This window comes from Bison bison, unplaced genomic scaffold, assembly GCF_000754665.1.
Source record: "Bison bison bison isolate TAMUID 2011002044 unplaced genomic scaffold, Bison_UMD1.0 scf7180017864535, whole genome shotgun sequence".
Classification (NCBI taxonomy): Eukaryota; Metazoa; Chordata; class Mammalia; order Artiodactyla; family Bovidae; genus Bison; species Bison bison.
Window position 1 is genome coordinate 1459632 of NW_011495084.1, and position 18537 is coordinate 1478168.

At 36.5% G+C, this 18537-nt stretch overlaps 1 protein-coding gene across 1 annotated transcript in view; it reads left to right on the plus strand.

The window, feature by feature from the left end:
- Positions 1-18537, plus strand: part of OTOGL (otogelin-like) — a 174130-nt gene that overhangs the window by 154673 nt on the left and 920 nt on the right. Inside the window, exons 49-57 of the mRNA XM_010832076.1 lie at positions 1014-1115; positions 1945-2049; positions 2135-2175; positions 7390-7453; positions 8559-8737; positions 9320-9424; positions 11665-11784; positions 13164-13209; positions 16132-16133. Of these exons, the coding sequence (XP_010830378.1) occupies positions 1014-1115; positions 1945-2049; positions 2135-2175; positions 7390-7453; positions 8559-8737; positions 9320-9424; positions 11665-11784; positions 13164-13209; positions 16132-16133 (764 nt within the window). The remainder of the gene's footprint in view (positions 1-1013; positions 1116-1944; positions 2050-2134; positions 2176-7389; positions 7454-8558; positions 8738-9319; positions 9425-11664; positions 11785-13163; positions 13210-16131; positions 16134-18537) is intronic.

Below are 18537 nucleotides of genomic sequence, written 5' to 3' on the forward strand. Positions count from 1 at the left end.
GACGCTTACTCCTTGGAAGGAAGGTTATGACCAACCTAGATAGCATATTCAAAAGCAGAGACATTACTTTGCCAACAAAGGTTCGTCTAGTCAAGGCTATGGTTTTTCCTGTGGTCATGTATGGATGTGAGAGTTGGACTGTGAAGAAGGCTGAGTGCTGAAGAATTGATGCTTTTGAACTGTGGTGTTGGAGAAGACTCTTGAGAGTCCCTTGGACTGCAAGGAGATCCAACCAGTCCATTCTGAAGGAGATCAGCCCTGGGTGTTCTTTGGAAGGAATGATGCTAAAGCTGAAACTCCAGTACTTTGGCCACCTCATGCGAAGAGTTGACTCATTGGAAAAGTCTCTGATGCTGGGAGGGATTGGGGGCAGGAGGAGAAGGGGACTTCAGAGGATGAGATGGCTGGATGGCATCACTGACTCGATGGACATGAGTTGGAGTGAACTCCGGGAGTTGGTGATGGACAGGGAGGCCTGGCGTGCTGCGATTCATGGGGTCGCAAGGAGTCGGACACGACTGAGCGACTGATCTGATCTGATCTGATCTATTATCAAAGTTGGAAGAAGGATACTAAGGGTTCAGAAGAACATGTGCCTACTGTATTGTTCATCCATAAATTGGAGCAATCAAGAGTAGTGAATTAAGAAAACTTTAGTAAATCAATGGTATTTTGATCCATTGAGATACCATCAGTTGATGGTATCAATCAATACCACTGATTGAGATCCATCAGTAAGAACAAATTATTCCTGAAATCTCAATGTCCTATACTTCTGGTAAGATGGTTCTTTTATATCACTGTGCTTGGGAAAGTATAAAATAATACATTCAGATAGTATTGTTTTTATGACCAAATAAGGAGATCTGTTTTTAAAATGCGTGTTTTCCTTGTTTCCTGTTTTGTTTTATATAATGTACTTCATTTTGATTTTATATGTGTACAGTAATTTGAACTTATAACTAGCTTGTTTTTAACTCAGCCATGACTTGGCCTTTTTGTTTCATCTTTAGTGTGTAAACCTTGCACTGAACCTGTTCCACTGTGTACTGACGGAGAATTTCTCACTGTGGATCTTAATACTACACACTTCTGTTGTCCTCAGTATTACTGTGGTAAGTATATTTTAATTAATTACAAATATTGAGATATGTTTGGCATTTAAGAAGTCCAGTGCCTCTTTTAAAAATTTTTTAAAGCTACTTTTTAATTATTTGATTTAGTTAGTCTTGGAGGCATTTGGTCTTCATTGCTGCCTGCGGGCTTTCTCTAGTGGTGGTGAGCAAGGGCCGCTCTGCAGTGCAGTGCTCAGGCTTCCCATTGGGGTGGCTTCTGTTACAGAGCATGGGTTGTAGGCACGTAGGCTACATTCATTGTGGCGCATGGGCTCTCGAGTGTGGGCTCAGTAGTTGACGCTCAAGCTTAGTTGCCCAAGGGCATATGCGATCGTCTCAGACCAGGCATCAAACCCATGTCCCCTGCATTGTCAGGCAGATTCTTAACCACGGGATCACCAGGGAAGCCTCAGGCCAGTGCATGTTAGTCGTTCGGTTATATCAGACCTTAGTTGATTTCTAGCATATTAAATATAGCATGCTTCTTGGACAATTTTGTACCTCCCCAAAATAGATTAGCTATGACGTTTCTCCTCATTCTAGACTTCCCAGATTTCCAAGTGATTCCTTACCCTTTTCATTCCTTTCTCTTCTCGCGCCCCTGCCATTTCTCAGGGCTCCTGAGCAAAGGAGCATGTCCTAGCTGTACTAGTATTGTTGTATCTGCTTGTGAGTCCTTTGTTCTGTCCTTATCGACACATTGCAAATGGGTGGTGGGTGGGCAGCTCTGGGGAGATCCCACTACATCAGTAACGGCAGTGAATGATAGCTAGTGAAAACTAGCATTTAAATGAAATTAATCTTTACCCATGTTATTTTTTTAATTTAGTGTGTGAGCCAAATCTTTGTCCTATGCCTCTATTCAACTGTGCAGAAGATATGAATCTTGTGAAAGAAAATGTATCTGGTCAATGTTGTCCAACATGGCATTGTGGTAACTAATATTTATATTTTAAAATCTTATTACATTGATTTAGTATGTTATGATCAATATAAACATGTTGATTTTTGCCTTTTAGAATGTAGCTGTGAAAATCTTGTTATGCCATCTTGTGAAGTGGTAAGAGCACATATTTTGACTACATTTTAATATAATATAAATCAATTTTTTCTTCCTTTATTTCTTTAATTTCTGATTTCTTCTCAGAGTAAATGGAATTATTCTCTTTAAGTTGTAGTTAAGTGAATTAAAAGAAATCTGCTTTGATATAGGGAGCAGTCAACTTTATATTTTGCTAGAGATAGGAAGTTCAGTTCAGTTCAATCACTCAGTTGTGTCTGACTCTTTGCCACCCCCTGGACTACAGCATGCCAGGCTTCTCTGTCCATTACCAACTCCCAGAGCTTACTCAAACTCACGTCCATTGAGTCCGTGATGCCATCCAACAATCTCATCATCCATCTTCCCCTTCTCCTCCCACCTTCAGTCTTTCCCAGGATCAGGGTCTTTTCCATTGAATCAGTTCTTCGTATCAGGTGGCCAAAGTATTGGGGTTCAGCTTCAGTATCAGTCCTTCCAATGAATACTCAGGATTGATTTCCTTTTGGATGGACTGGTTGGATCTCCTTACAGTCCAAGGGACTCTCAAGAGTCCTCTCCAGCACCACAGTTCAAAAGCATTAATTCTTCCGAACTCAGCTTTCTTTATAGTCCAACTCTCATATCCATACATGATTACTGGAAAAACCGTAGCTTTGACTAGATGGACCTTTGTTGGCAAAGTAATGTCTCTGCTTCTTAAATGCTGTCTATGTTGGTCATAGCTTTCCTTCCAAGGTGCAAGCATCTTTTAATTTCATGGCTGCAATCACCATCTGCAGTGCTTTTGGAGCCCAAAAATAAAGTCTGCCACTCTTCCTTGTTTCCCCATCTATTTGCCATGAAGTGATGGGACCAGATGTCATGATTTTAGTTTTCTGAATGTTGAGTTTTAAGCCAACTTTTTCACTCTTCTCTTTCACTTTCATCAAGAGGCTGTTTAGTTCTTCTTCACTTTCTGCCGTAAGTGTGGTGTCATCTGCATATCTGAGGTAATTGATATTTCTCCTACTGCTGCTACTGCTAAGTCACTTCAGTCGTGTCCAACTCTGTGTGACCCCATAGACGGTAGCTACCAGGCTCCCCCGTCCCTGGGATTCTCCAGGCAAGAACACTGGAGTGGGTTGCCATTTCCTTCTCCAATGCATGAAAGTGAAAAGTGAAAGTGAAGTCGCTCAGTCGTGTCTGACTCTAGCGACTCCATGGACTGCAGCCTACCAGGCTCCTCCATCCAAGGGATTTTCCAGGCAACAGTACTGGAGTGGGGTGCCATTGCCTTCTCTGGATATTTCTCCTAGCAATCTTGATTCCAGCTTGTGCTTCATCCAGCCCAGTGTTTCTCATGATGTACTCTGCATATAAGTTAAATAAGCAGGGTTACAATATACAGCCTTGACATACTCCTTTTCCTATTTGGAACCAGTCTGTTGTTCCATGTTCAGTTCTAACTGTTGCTTCTTGACCTGCATATAGGTTTCTCAAGAGGCAGGTCAGGTGGTCTGGTATTCCCATCTCTTGAAGAATTTTCCACAGTTTATTGTGATCCACACAGTCAAAGGCTTTGGCATAGTCAATAAAGCAGAAGTAGATGTTTTTCTGGAACTCCCTTGCTTTTTTGATAATCCAACGGATGTTGGCAATTTGATCTCTGGTTCTTCTGCCTTTTCTAAATCCAGCTTGAATATTTGGAAGTTCATGGTTCATGTACTGTTAAAGCCTGGCTTGGAGAATTTTGAGCATTACTTTACTAGCATGTGAGATGAGTGCAGTTGTGCAGTAGTTTGAGCATTCTTTGGCATTGCCTTTCTTTGGGATTGGAATGAAAACTGACCTTTTCCAGTCCTGTGGCCACTGCTGAGTTTTCCAAATTTGCTGGCATATTGAGTCAGCACTTTCACAGCATCATCTTTCAGGATTTGGAATAGCTCAGCTGGAGTTCCATCACCTCCACTAGCTTTGTTCATAGTGATGCTTCCTAAGGCCCATTTGACGTCACATTCCAGGATGTCTGGTTCTTGGTAAGTGATCACACAATGTTATTTTTTCCACTGGTGACTGAATCTACCAGTCTTATATCTACATAAGTTCACTGGTCTAAAATGAAGCACAATTTTGAAAATATATTATCTCAATATTGAAAGTGTTCCCAGTGATTCTTTAAGAAAGTGTACTAATAGTGCATTTGTTTCAGAGGAGGAGGAGGTATAAATAGGTAACTAGCTGTCTGTACCTTCTTAGGAGTTATCTATGAACGTGCAAATCTTCTAGGAATTACAAAAATGTAACTTATAGAAACAATAATTATAACTCTGGTATCACTTATTTAACTATTTTAGATGGACACTTACTATATAGATAACCATTGGATATGACACTTTGCAAGTCCTTTTTTTTTCTTTAAATATTTACCTCTATGATATGCCTCTAAGACTTGAGAAAGATAATATATTTTTGGCCTTATCTATCAAAGAAGACATGTTTGGGCTTCCCTCATAGCTCAGGCAATAAAGAATCTGCCTACAATGCAGGAGATCCCAGTTCAATTCCTGGGTCGGGAAGATCCCCTGGAGAAGGAAATGGCAACCCACTCCAGTATTCTTGCCTAGAGAATACCATGGACAGAGGAGCCTGGCAGGCTACAGTCCACAGTGTTGTTGTTTTTTTTAAGTACATTATCTAAGACACTGAAACAAATACTTAATAATATATTTCTATTTTAGTAACAGCTTTATTGAAATATAATTCACATACCATACAATTCAGCCATTTAGAGTGTGAAATTAAATGGTTTTTTTTTTTCCTTACAGATTGTGCAGCCATCAGTACAATCAATTTAGAAAATTGATCCTCTGCCCCAAGAAACTCTGTACCTTTTAGGAGTTACTTGTGTCCCTCAAAAGTCCCTCAACCTAGGAAATCACAATATACTCTCTATCTCTATAGATTTTCTTATTCTTAATATTTCATGTAAATGAAATCATATAAGACATGGTCTTTTGTGATTCCTTTCACTTAGCATAAGGTTGTCAAGATTCATCTGTGTTGTAGCATGTATCAGTACTTCATTTCCTTTTTTACTCTTAAATAATATTCCATTTTATGGATATAACCAGACATTTGTCCAAATAAAATATGCAGTGGACAATAGCACTTGAAGAGTTCCTTAACATCATTAGCTATTAGTTAGTAACTCAGATGGTAAGAATCTGTTGATCCCTGAATCAGAAAGATCCCTTGGAGAAGGGGGTGGCTACCCACTCCAGTATTCTTGCCTGGAGAATACCATGGACAGAGGAGGCTTGCAGCTCAGTCCATGGAGTTGAAAGAGTCAGACATGACTGAGTGACTAACCCTTTCACTTTTTCAAATGCAAATCAGAACTACAGTGAGAGATCACTTCATACTCACTGAAATGACAGATATTAATACATGTTGGCAAGGATGTGGAGAAATTGGAACTCTCATGCTCTGCTGTGGGAATACACAACTAGCTGCTTTGGGAGCAGCCTGGTAGTTACTCAGAAGGTTAAATATATAGCCACCATATGACTCAGCAATTCCACTCGTAGATATACATCCATAAGAAATGAAAACATACATCACCGCAAAGCTTCAATGTTCATAGCAGCACTATTCATAATCCCTAAAAAGTGGAAACATCTTGAGGTGACTTTCCTACTAACTGTAAAGGAGAGGGATGCTTGCTTGAGAATAAAAACAAAATACTATCATACTTGATTAATATTAAGTACTGGTAGAACAATGAAGGAGCTATTTCCTCTGATTGACATTGGGTACTTATGAGAATAAAAGTGTAACCAAATCTGTGACTAAGATCTCAGAGGAAACAAGTTAGGAAGGAAGATGAGAAGATTTAAGCCTAAGCTTGAGAGGACACTCTGGGCATTGTGCTCTAACTATTGAAAAACAGGTAAGTGACTTCAAAGAGTTAGTGAGAGCCTACTTCCTTATCTAATATTCTGGAAAAGTTTATGCAGTGAGAGAGCTTGATTCATTACTATTTTAAACTGTATATTTCTAATATTTTATTTCCAGTCCCACTGGAATTGTATAATGGCTAAAAGTCATAAAACATCAAATGTGTTAATGTTTATGAAATTACTTTGCAACCCATAAAGCACTATAAAAAGTAGAATATTAATGATTATGGAGGAAATGCCTTTTATATATTACTATGAATTTATCTGAATTATTTTTTGTGTTTATAATCAAATTAGTGTTTTTACTGTCATATGAAAATTAAAGATACCCGGGAAAAGTTGATGTTTAAATACATTCTTGAAACTTTAGGCCTGAGTCCTACTTGAGAAGAACCAATACAATTTTCCTAGTAAAGAAAAGTTTAAGCGTTGCTTGTGACAGCAATTTACTTAGTATCTTGCCTGGAAAATGTCATGGACAGAGGAGCCTGGCAGGCTGTCCATGGGGTTGCAAAGAGTCCATGGGGTTGCAAAGAGTCACACATAACTGAGCAGAGAGCAGAGCAGAGAGAGAGAAAGATTATAGCACTTTCTGCACATCAGCTTATTTGAAGCCCTTATACATATTGATCCATTTGTTTCTTTCAACAGTTCTAAGAGGCAGACAGTATTATTATCGCAATTTTTTAAATGAGGAAGGTGAAGAGGAGACTGGTTAAGTAACCTGCCCTAGATCACACAGCTAGTAAGTAGCAGGGCAAGATTGGCAGAAGGGCGGTATTGTTCCTGAGCCTGTGTTATTAATCGTTCACTCTTCTGCTCTTGTTTTATATGCTATAGCAGCGTTGCTCTGTGCATACATCAGAGTTCTGGACCACCTCTGTAGAGCAGATCAAGAACATTTTCCTCAAGAGAAGTTTCTAGGATTAGCAAGCATTTTCTTTATCTTGAATTGCCCACTAGAAGCTCGGAGTCAAACAGTATAATTTTAAAGTTAGGACAATCCATAAAGATCATCTTATCCATCTTCACTCATTTAATAGATAAGGAAATTAAAGTTTAGACAGACTGTGTGATCTATGATCATGTTGCTTATTGTGAGTTTTTTTCCTTAGGCTACTAATTAAATGACTGCTGGGTTAATCAAAGCTTGTTTCCTATCAAATATTTACTATGAAGTTGCTATGTGGTTGTGTGGTAGGATACTTATTAGATGTTATATTGTGTATTTTTTTCAATGGTAATACAATAAACTATGTTGGTAAGTCATATAATAATAATATCTTTCTAATAGGGAGAATTTACTGCAATAGACTACAACTTTCAGAGTGACTGTGGATGTGTACAGTATCTCTGTGGTAACTATGTCTTTGAAACTTTTAAATGATAATCATATTATTGGTATATGTTATTCACTATTAAAATTAAAAATTAAATTAATTTTCATTTTTAAAAATTAAAAATTATTTTGAGATATATTATACATTTTAAGCCATTTGCCAGTTTTTGAGTATAAAAACTGTACTTTTTAATTTTCTCTTGTGTAATATTCCTAAATGTTCTGAGAAACTTCATAAGTGAAGTTGCTCAGAAACTTCATAACAAGACATAAAAATGATTCTTTTTCCAAGGCTTCACAGAATTTAAAGTTGATGCCAATGTTCTTTTTTGGGTATATAATTTAATTTAAAAATAGATAACATCTAAAAGTGAGAGATTTTTGTTCACTCTTTTATAATTATTGATGTTAACACTGTATGGCATAAGGTTGATTTTTCTATGAAATAACAAATCTTCATATTAAGTAGGTTAATAGAAAATAAACAGTTGTTCAATATCTTGAAACTCTGGTATTTTTATATGAGAGAAGAATTAAATCCAGCATTGGCAAGGCACAAAGAGTTATTCCAGCCTACCTAAAGCCACTTTCAAAGATGTGATAGCACAGTGTATCAGCTACCTTCATCGTAAAGGATGACTTATATAATTATATATTTTGCAGCACAATAAAATTGAAAATTTTTCTCTCAAAATACCAAACATGAAATGTTACACAATACCTTCATGAAGAGGCCTTCTGTTATTGATTAATATTTTTGCCTTCATTTATATCCATTCCCCCAAATTGTCATGTTATGTTTCCAGAAGAGGGAACAGCAAGTAGCTTGATGATTACTTTAAGTTAATTCTAGAATCTGCTATATATTATAGCTTTTAGAGAAAGTTCAAACAGTAAATAGTAGTTGAGTTTATATGTAATTTCTTACTGTATGTTAAGGAATAAATGTCACATTCATTATTAAGTGAACTCTTGAGCTATTAACAATATATAAAGTTAAAGATCTTTATTGGTTTTTAAAAAATTGCACATCACAATAAAAACATAGTCTTAAAAGTTCTATTGATTGATTGATAAAAAACCTGAATATTGTACTTTTTGTTGACTTTTTAATCTTCTCTTAGAAAAGGATGATGTGTGTGTATTTCAAGAAATATCAGTATTGAATCCTGGCCAATCTATGATAAGGTATTTGGAAGGGGATTTTTGTTACGTGGTAGAGTGTCTCGAAGAAAAAGATAACCATACAGGCTTCCACACTTTGAACTTTACAATGGTGAATTGTTCAAAAGAATGTGATATTGTAAGTATTTTTTCTAAGTCATTCTGGTACAAGTTCATTAATCTTAAAATGGCAGCTGTAGAATTTGAACAAGTACATACTCTGTAATTTAAAAATATACACTTGAATAGTGCTTTAATAATCTATTAATTTGTAATGTATCTATATAATACAGTATCCTTTTCCTGTGTATAACCTTGAATTTCAGAAGTCTTATTTTCTATACAGCTTGTTTGACCTGAGCTTTTTACATCTGCTTGATGAATCTTGTCTGCGAGATGTAAAGGTTAACAACTACTTCACCTCTAATACAGCTGTATAAAGTTATTTGATGTGCCTCAAATTCAACCTTAGAAATGTTTACAGATATTCTAAGAGAGCATAATTTTTAAAATTTATTTTTAACTGGAGGATAATCACTTTACAATGTTGTGTTGGTTTCTGTCATACATCAGCATGAGTCAACCATAGTCTGCATATGTCCTCTTCCTCTTGACCCTCCCTCCAAGAGCATATGTTATAATGGGAAGCACTTTCAGAACTAATTCATTAAAAATACCAGTACTGTTGTTGGCTAATCGAAATTATTATTCCTATGCACAGCACCAGGTATATACTCCACCTCCAAGTGATTATGATTGTTGTGGTACCTGCAAAAATATATCCTGCAAATTTCAAATGGAAAATGGAACAACAGTTATATATGAGGTATGAATTACTTCGCTCCTAAAATGTATTTCTCTGGAGGGTAGCTCTCTGTGCTATTTTCTGAATAAGGTGTTCACATAAATTTGAAAAATCTCTCTCACACACACACAGTATTCTACATACAAGAAGCACACCCACATAGAGCACACTTGCAAGACATAGTTAGATGCAAGACATAGTTAACAGTTTAAAGTCCATGACTCCTTTTGCGAAGGAGCATATTTAACTGGTTTCTCAAACTTATTTTATCAGAGATCCTTACTTTTCCCCCAGATGTTAGGAATGGGCTTCGAGAAATGTTGATTTCTAATCATTAGAACAAAGGAAAAGAGTGTTATTCACTCATTTGAAATGAAGCATTTTAACAAAACTCTGAAACTCAAGATGTTAGTGCTTTATTATTTTAGGTATTGAAGATTTCAGTAGGTAAATATAAGAAAAGATTTAAGATATTTGAAAAATTTTAAAAGATTTCAAGAGTAATGAATGCCGTATCACATCTTTCCACAATATAATAATTATTCAGAATTTTTCCATTATCTCATAATAAATAACTCTATGGAGGTTTGCAGACTGACCTACTCTTTCCCTTTTTTAGAACAGAAGAAGGGAACCCTGTAATTTTAGTACAGTTATTAGTGATGTCATCAGATTTGGGAGGGTCACGAATTCTGATTATAATTTGCATTACCTGAGGGTAGTTCCAATTTATTATTGCTATTCTTAAGTTTTTTCCATTAATAGTTTAATTATATGGAGGTCTTATTTATGATATTCTTAATTACATGGAATTAACTATATACCCAAAAAAAAACCAGATTTCTCCAACCCTGTGCATTTTACTAAGTAAGAAAAGTTAACAATTATCTTATTTTATAACAATATAACATATGCTTGTCCATTTGTTTTATAATTATGTGAAAATAGTGTTATTGATTTAAATAATGTTGATATTATTCATCTGTTTAATCATAGCAATATTTCTGCTTCATATTATATTTTTTAAAGAGGGAGTCTTGAAAAAGCAAGCTTATAAAAATGATGAGGAGACAGGTGTAAGTGAGAGAAAATGAATCAGAAGTTACTTGAAAATATATAGTAATGTGGGGATTTTAGTAAAGAGCAACATGAACTCTATAGATGTCAATAAGCCAGGAACTATTGGTGTATATAATCAGTATTCACAGTGAAAACCCTGATATTTAAATAAAATATTAAATTATGTTTAGAGTATTTATTGTGAACACAAGTAATATAGGTAAATATTCATCAAGATTGTTATAATAACTCTTAGCTCTTTCAAAGATAAGTTTTATTTATCTAGAAATCTAATTCCTATGGAACAAATAATTTTTGATTCCAGATAAATTAGAACATACTATTTGAATTGAATATTAGAATTAATATTTGATTTTGAATGTTTTATCTTATTTTAGACCTGGACTTGTAGATCTTTTCCAGTTGAGGTTCGTAAGGACCTGAAGACATTTATGAATTAAAATAGAATCTACAGAAAAGGAAGCTTGTCAGAATTTTTGCTGGTCCACAAAGAATCTTCAAGTCAGAGATTGATTAACATTTTAAAATTCAGATTATAAAAATATATAGATTAACAATTACAGCCTAATAGTTATATTATAATTAGTTTCAGCTGATTTTATTTGTAAATAGGAATTCTGAAATCAGGAGTGAAATAAACAGTTACTATCTTAAAAATTTGTTAAAGAATAGGGATACATTTTAAAATAACCAGAAGGTATAGAAAACTAGAACTATGGGTGAATAATCGCTATCATCCAAAGATTTTTAAATTTTTTGTTGATAAGGGAGTAGAAGAAAAAACAAACAAGCCTCAAGTGAGGAGTCATACTAACTAATATGATTTGTTGTTTTATAATTAGTGAGGGAATATTAGAGCAAGACCTTTGACACTTGGCCAAATTAGATAATTAATTTTGTAGTAGAAAAAGACGCTGAGTTGCTTCTTCCCTCTCTATTGTTTTGTTCCACATTGACATCTCAGTTCTAGTATGAAATCAAACACACCCACCCACCTGCCACATACATGTATTTTTAATCATTTTAGATAAGTTTAGGTACAGCTCCAGACAGACATTTTATGTCACAAGAAGCTCTCTAAATCTTGACTTGACTTTTGATTCAGTAAGATAGGAAACATTCTACTTATGAAATACGGCAGATTTTAAGAAGCAAACAGAATCTTTCTCTTTTATTTTTAGGAGGGGAGCACCTGGCACTATAATTGTACAACATTTGAATGTGTTAAGACTGATGAAGGGGCAATGATTCTTAACTACAGTATGGTCTGTCCACCTTTTAATGAGACTGAATGCAAAATGGTTTGTACTTTGTTATAGCCAAGAAAATTTAGCATTAACTATAATTTTTAAAATGCACATTAATATGTTTTCCAAGGTCATACATACATGCTTTATTTGTTTTGGTAAATGTTTATTTTCATATATACATAAAAGTTTGATTATATTTCCTCTTTGGCAGTTTGAGTTGTATATGGCACTCCAAATAATTTTGACTCTCCCTGAATGGACATGATACTATCTCTGGGTTTTTAATATGCAGACCAAAGGATTATTGAAAAATCTTTTGATTAGCCGACTTAGCCTCTCTTTCAATATGGATTAATAAACTAATTGATCTAAACTTTGTCAAGTTTCTCTTTCTTAAACCCACAGCAGACTTTTGATGTCATTTGCTTTTCGATGCATGCTGGCCTAAGGGAGGCCAGAGTTTCTCTGAGCATGGACCACTGTGAAGCTCAGCTTATGCCGGAGCACAGCTGATCCTTCAGTTTTGCTCTTCCAATTCCTTATTCTTCCAGAGAAGAGCCCGCTGGGACAGTAGATTTTTGAAAGTCACATAGTTTTTTAAAAGATTCTTTGTAGCCTTAATTATTTAGGAAATAATAATCCCTAATGAAAAGTAAACTTTACTCTGTTGTGTGAGGCAATATTTTTCTTTCAGTGTAAAGAAATAGCATGATTTCACTGACTTTTTTCAACATGTGCCCTTTTAGTGATGATGGTTAGCTAGCTGGCTGAATAACAAGATACAGTATGTACCAAGGTAATAGAATTTTAGCTCTTTAAAGAATCTTAGGCATCATGTTATTTCACAAATCCATTTTTATAGAATAAATTATTCATTTATTTGTATTATAATTAGCGAGTTACTAAAAGCAATCAGGCAATTATGGTAAGAATTCCAAAAGATAATCAATGAAATTTTCTTAATTTAGCCTTTGGTAAGAGATATTCAGAAGTAGAAGATTTGTTTAAAATCATAAAATATTAAAGAAAAAGAGATATCATTTTAACATTCAGTTCTATCAGGAACTCAGTCTAGTCTTGAAAAGTAGTTTATTTCAAGGAGTCTAAAAAACACACTGATCTCTGTTTAGAGTACCTCTCGACTTGGTAAGAAAATCTTTTGTTTTATTTTAAATGTGTTCTTTTAATTAAGTTAATCTTTTTGCACACTTTTTCATAGTACTTATGAATAAATAACAATTAAAAAAATTTAAAATATCTGCTCCTAATTTTAAAAATAAAAATTGTTATTAGATATAGTTGTTTCAATCTTTTTCCTATAAAAGTCTTTGTGATACTTAGTAAATATATTGAAAAGTTAGTTTTTTATTTCTAATCTAGGAGGAAATGAATAAACATTGAGTTTTAACACTGTTCCTCTCTCATCCTAGAATGAAGGGATTGTGAAGCTTTATAATGAAGGCTGTTGCAGGATCTGTAAGTGAGGACAAATTATATATATTAATTTGATTAGTTTTAATTGTTCATGACTATGATTTTTCTCATAAGATTCACTTCTTACATTGCAATGAGGGAAATGTATTTTTTAATGTATATTATTTAAATGTTTTTATGGCAAGTGGTTGATTATTTTGTAACTTAGTCTTTATCTTCTGGAACATAAATACAGTTTTTAGTATAGGTGAATTTTAATCTAAATTTAATTTAAATATTAGAAATGTCTTTCTTGCTGCATTTCTCCAAAGGTATTGCACAGAATTTCAGTAGGGTTCAAGTTTAAAAAGTACTCTATGACCAAATGTGCTTTAAACTACACAAAATTGTTATAAGACTCCAATAAGGACATAGAGAGTATGATATTTTCCAAACCTATTTGAACAAATCTATGGTTCTGTATAATTAATACATTTGAGAAATACCAATTTAGTGAGTTATATTTAAATAATATGTATATAAAATATCCCATAAATATAAATAAACATATTTATTTGAATTACATGGTTTATTTCATGGTGCTTTATAGCACCCTTTGAAGAGTGTTCAAAGTAGAGGAAATGGCAAAGCACAGTCATAGCACAGGGATGAAAGTGATAAAAGAGGATTAAGGACATTAAAGGTCATGTTAAAGATGAAATAGAATAGAGTGGTATTTGTGCAATTTTTATTTGTATGCTTATGAATTTATTTTTCAACTACTTGTGAGTTTATGTCAAGATAAAAATAGAAGTGTTAGAAAAGTTGGCATAAACAGTAATTTTAATATTGTTTAGAGAAGTTTTTGGGAAAAAGACTTCAACATGATTCAGGTTAATAATGCTATTGTGGAGCACTGGATTCTTAGTCACAAGAATTCTATAACCCCATGTTTTATTATTAGAGAAGTGAGTGTATTTATGTTATCTGAGGGCAGACAAGGGACTATCTGTTTGACTGACCATATTACTACTATTGGTTGTCAGCCACACGCCAACAGTCTATCAAACCCATTGCAGATAACACTGCAACCAGTCTTCACCACAGTTCTGGGAAGTGTGTGGGGAAATAGGTATGATTTCCCTTTCAGTTGAGGAAATGAAGGTTCAGAAAAGTGGATTACACTCATAATCAGTGATAGACTTAAGTCTATCCAGTGCCTGGCATCAGGATTGTTCAGTTTGGCCCAGCTCCTTGAAGTTGCAGAATCGTGACAAGCTGCCTTGTTTTCTCTAATCTGATGTGTAAGGACCTGTGAAGTAGTTTCTGCTTTGGCATTAGAGAACCCCTGTCTGTAGTCTTTGCTTTTGGGTGACCAGGCTTTATCAGAAAGACTGCAGATGTTGGCTATTATCATAGGTATATGCTAAACAACATGTGTTACAATTATAACGACACTGAGGAATGAATAGAAAATGGCTCTTGGCACAAACAAATTCAGTCAACTAGGATGTCCCAGTTTCATTTATTGAATGAATGAACATAAACAAATTTTTGTTGAGTGCCTCTCATGTAGCAGACACTCTTTTAGGTACTGGTACTATGATAAAGGATGAAACAACCTCTGCCTGCTTAGTGCATGTTATCAAGAAGGGGCGGAAACAATAACTGGTAAATATACACCATTACGTCGGGTACTGACGAATGGCATAAAGAATAACAGTGCAGAATACAAGGGATGGAGAGGGAGGGGAATTGGGTTGTTCATTAAGTGGGTGATTAGAGAATGCCTCTTTGATGACGTGTCAATTGAGTAGGGACTGAATGTCCTTGGGAGCCAGCCAGGAAGAGTGAAGGGTGTTCAAAGTGGAGGAAGTGGCCAAGTGCAGTCATAGCATAGGACTTAGAGTGATAGAAGAGGATAAGGACTTATAGGTCATGTTAAAGAGGTTTCTTTCTTGACTAGTCTTTCTTTTAAAACTTGTATGACAATAAAAGTGTTAATGAAGTAACCAATGTGTGAAAGCATCGTAAGACATGAAACAGCTTGCCCTCTGTCACCAGCACTGAGTCTCAGGCCATGCTGTAGCTGGGAGGTCCAAGAATGAGAATGACCAAGTATAAGAGACTGTTGTTGTTCAGAAGCTCAGTCATGTTGGACCCTTTGAAATCCCATGAACTGCAGCACGCCAGGCTTCCATCTCCTGGAGCTTGCTCAGACTCATGTCCGTTGAGTCAGTGATGCCATCCCACATACATCTCATCCTCTGTCATCCCCTTCTCTTCCTGCCTTCAATATTTCCTAGCATCAGGGTCTTTTATAACGAGGCAGCTCTTCCCATTAGGTGGCCAAAGTTTTGGAGCTTCAGCTTCAGCATCAGTCCTTCCAATGAATATTCAGGACTGATTTCCTTTAGGATGGACTGGTTTGATCTTCTTGAGGTCCAAGGGACTCTCAAGAATTTTCTCTAACACCTCAGTTCAAAAGCATCAATTCTTCGGTGCTCGGCCTTCTTTATGGTCCAACTCTCACATCCATACATGATTACTGGAAAAACCATAGCTTTGACTAGACTGACATTTGTCAGCAAAGTAATGTCTCTGCTTTTTAATATGCTGTCTAGGTTTGTCATAGCTTTTCTTCCAAGAAGCAAGCATCTTTTAATTTCATGGCTGCAGTCACCATCTGCAGTAATTTTGGAGCATAAGAAAATAAAGTCTGTCACTGTTTCCCTTATTTCCCCATCTGTTTGCCATGAAGTGATGGGACCAGATGCCATGATCTTAGTTTTCTGAACGTTGAGTTTTAGGCCAGCTTTTTTCACTCTCCTCTTTCACCTTCATCAAAAGGCTCTTTCCATTCCTCTTTGCTTTCTGCCATAAGGGTGGTGTCATCTGCATATTTGAGGTTATTGATATTTCTCCCAGCAAACTGGGTTTCAGTATGTGTTTCATCCAGCCTGGCATTTCACTGATGTATTCTAGATGTAAGTTAAATAAACAGGATGACAATCAATATACAGCCTTGACGTACTCCTTTCCCAATTTGGAACCATCCATTGTTCCATATCTGTGTCTAGCTGGTGCTTCTTGACCAGCATACAGGTTTCGCAGCAAGTAGGTAAGGTAGTCTGGCATTCCCATCTCTTGAAGATTTTTCCACAGTTTTTGTGATCCACACAGTCAAAAGCTTTAGCATAATCAATGAAGCAGACATATATGTTTTTCTGGAATTCTCTTGTTTTTTTCTATGATCCAGTGGATGTTGGCAATTTGATCTCTGGTTCCTCTGGCTTTTCTAAATCCAGCTTGTACATCTGGAAGTTCTCAGTTCACATACTCTTGAAGCCTGGCATGGAAAACTTTGCTAGCATGTGAAATGGGTGCAATTGTGCAGTAGTTTGTACATTCTTTGGCTTTGCCCTTCTTTTGGACTGGAATGAAAACTGACCTGTCCCAGTCCTATGGCCACTGCTGAGTTTTCCAGATTTGCTAGCATATTGAGTGCAGCACTTTCACAGCATTGTCTTTCCGAATTTGAAATAGCTCAACGGGAATTCCATCACCTCCATTAGCGTTGTTCATAGTGATGCTTCCTAAGGCCCACTTGACTTCACATTCCAGGATGTCTGGCTCTAGGTGAGTGATCACACCATCGTGATTGACTGGGTCGTGAAGATCTTTTGTGTGTAGCTCTTCTTGCCACCTCTTCTTAATATCTTCTGCTTCTGTTAGGTCCATATCATTTGTGTCCTTTATTGTGCCCATTTTTGCATGAAGCATCCCTCTGCTCCCTTGGTATCTCCGATTTTCTTGAAGAGATCTCTAGTCTTTCCCATTCTGTTGTTTTCCTCTGCTTCTTTGTGTTGGTCATTTAGGAAGTTCCTTGTGTGCACCAGGACTGAGGGAAAGAAGCGGTGATCCCCACAAGAGACTGAGCCAGACCTGCCTTTGAGTGTTTGAGTGTCTCCTGCAGAGACACAGCTCAGCAATGACCTGCTGCAGGGACAGGGGCTCTGGCTTCAACAGACCTGGGAGACACTGCATGTGGCAAAAGTCCTCTTGGAGATGGTTGCCATTAGCACCACTGTAGAGCTGCTGAGCAGACGACCCATAAACTGGAGAACAATTACACCAAAAAAGTTCTCACACTGTTTCAAAAGTTGTAGGGCCTACAACAGATTTCCCAACCTGGGGATCTGGCAAAGGATTGAGAACCTCCAGGGAAACAGACTCTTGGAGGGCACAAACAAAACCTTGTGCACACCAGGACCCAAGATGAAGGACCAGTGTCCTCATGAGAGACTGAGCCAGACTTGCCTATGAGTGCCTGGGAGTCTCCAGCAGAGGTGTGGGTTGACAGTGGCCTGCCATGGGGTCAAGGGTACTGACTACTACAGTCTTAGGAGCAGCAGCATACTGACATAAGTGCTTTTGAAGGAAATCACCATTACTTCCATTACCCCATCAGCAGAAAATTGGATTAAAGATTTATTGAGCATAGCTTTGCTCACTAGAGCAAGACCCAGTTTTCCCCACAGCCAGTCCCTCCCATCAGGAAGCTTCCACAAGCCTCTTATCCTCATCCATCAGAGGGTAGACAGAATGAAAAATCACAATCACAGAAAGCTAACTGATCACATGGACCACAGCCTTGTCTAACTCAATGCAACTATGAACCATGTTATGTAGGGCCACCCAAGATGAACAGGTCATGGTGGAGAGTTCTGAAAAGGGACTGGAGAAGGGACTGGAGATGGGACTGGCAAACCACTTTAGCATTCTTGCCTTGAGAACCCCATGAACAGCATGAAAATGCAAAAATAGGAGACTGAGGAGGAGACATAAAGAGACTGGGGGAAAACCAGAGTGTGCTCTTGGAGCCAACTGCAGAAATTGTATCCAGGAGGAAAGACTGATGGATTGACACAAATGTTGCTGAGAAGTCAAGTAGGAAGAGAACAGACATAACCTTTGAATACAGCAACTGAATGAAGGTCCTGGATGATAAGAACAGCTGAATTTCAGGCAATCTTGCTACCCATCTAGACTTTAACCAGAGTAGCTTAACTTTTATATACTTCACATCTTGGGATTTCATACAAGCATTTATTTTAAATAAAGATATTGTGACTAAACTCACTTAAAGATTGGAGCTCTAACTCCAGTCTTTTGCAAATAAGGAAACTCAGCAGAATGGTTTAATGGTATTCCTAAAGTGACAAAGCAAATTCTTAATAGTAACAGGGTGAGATAAGAACCTTGGTTGTTTTGCATCCTGATTCAGGGATTACATCCACTATCATACAGCATTCAGTTCAGTTCAGTTCAGTGGCTCAGTCGTGTCTGACTCTTTGAGACCCCATGAATCACAGCATGCCAGGCCTCCCT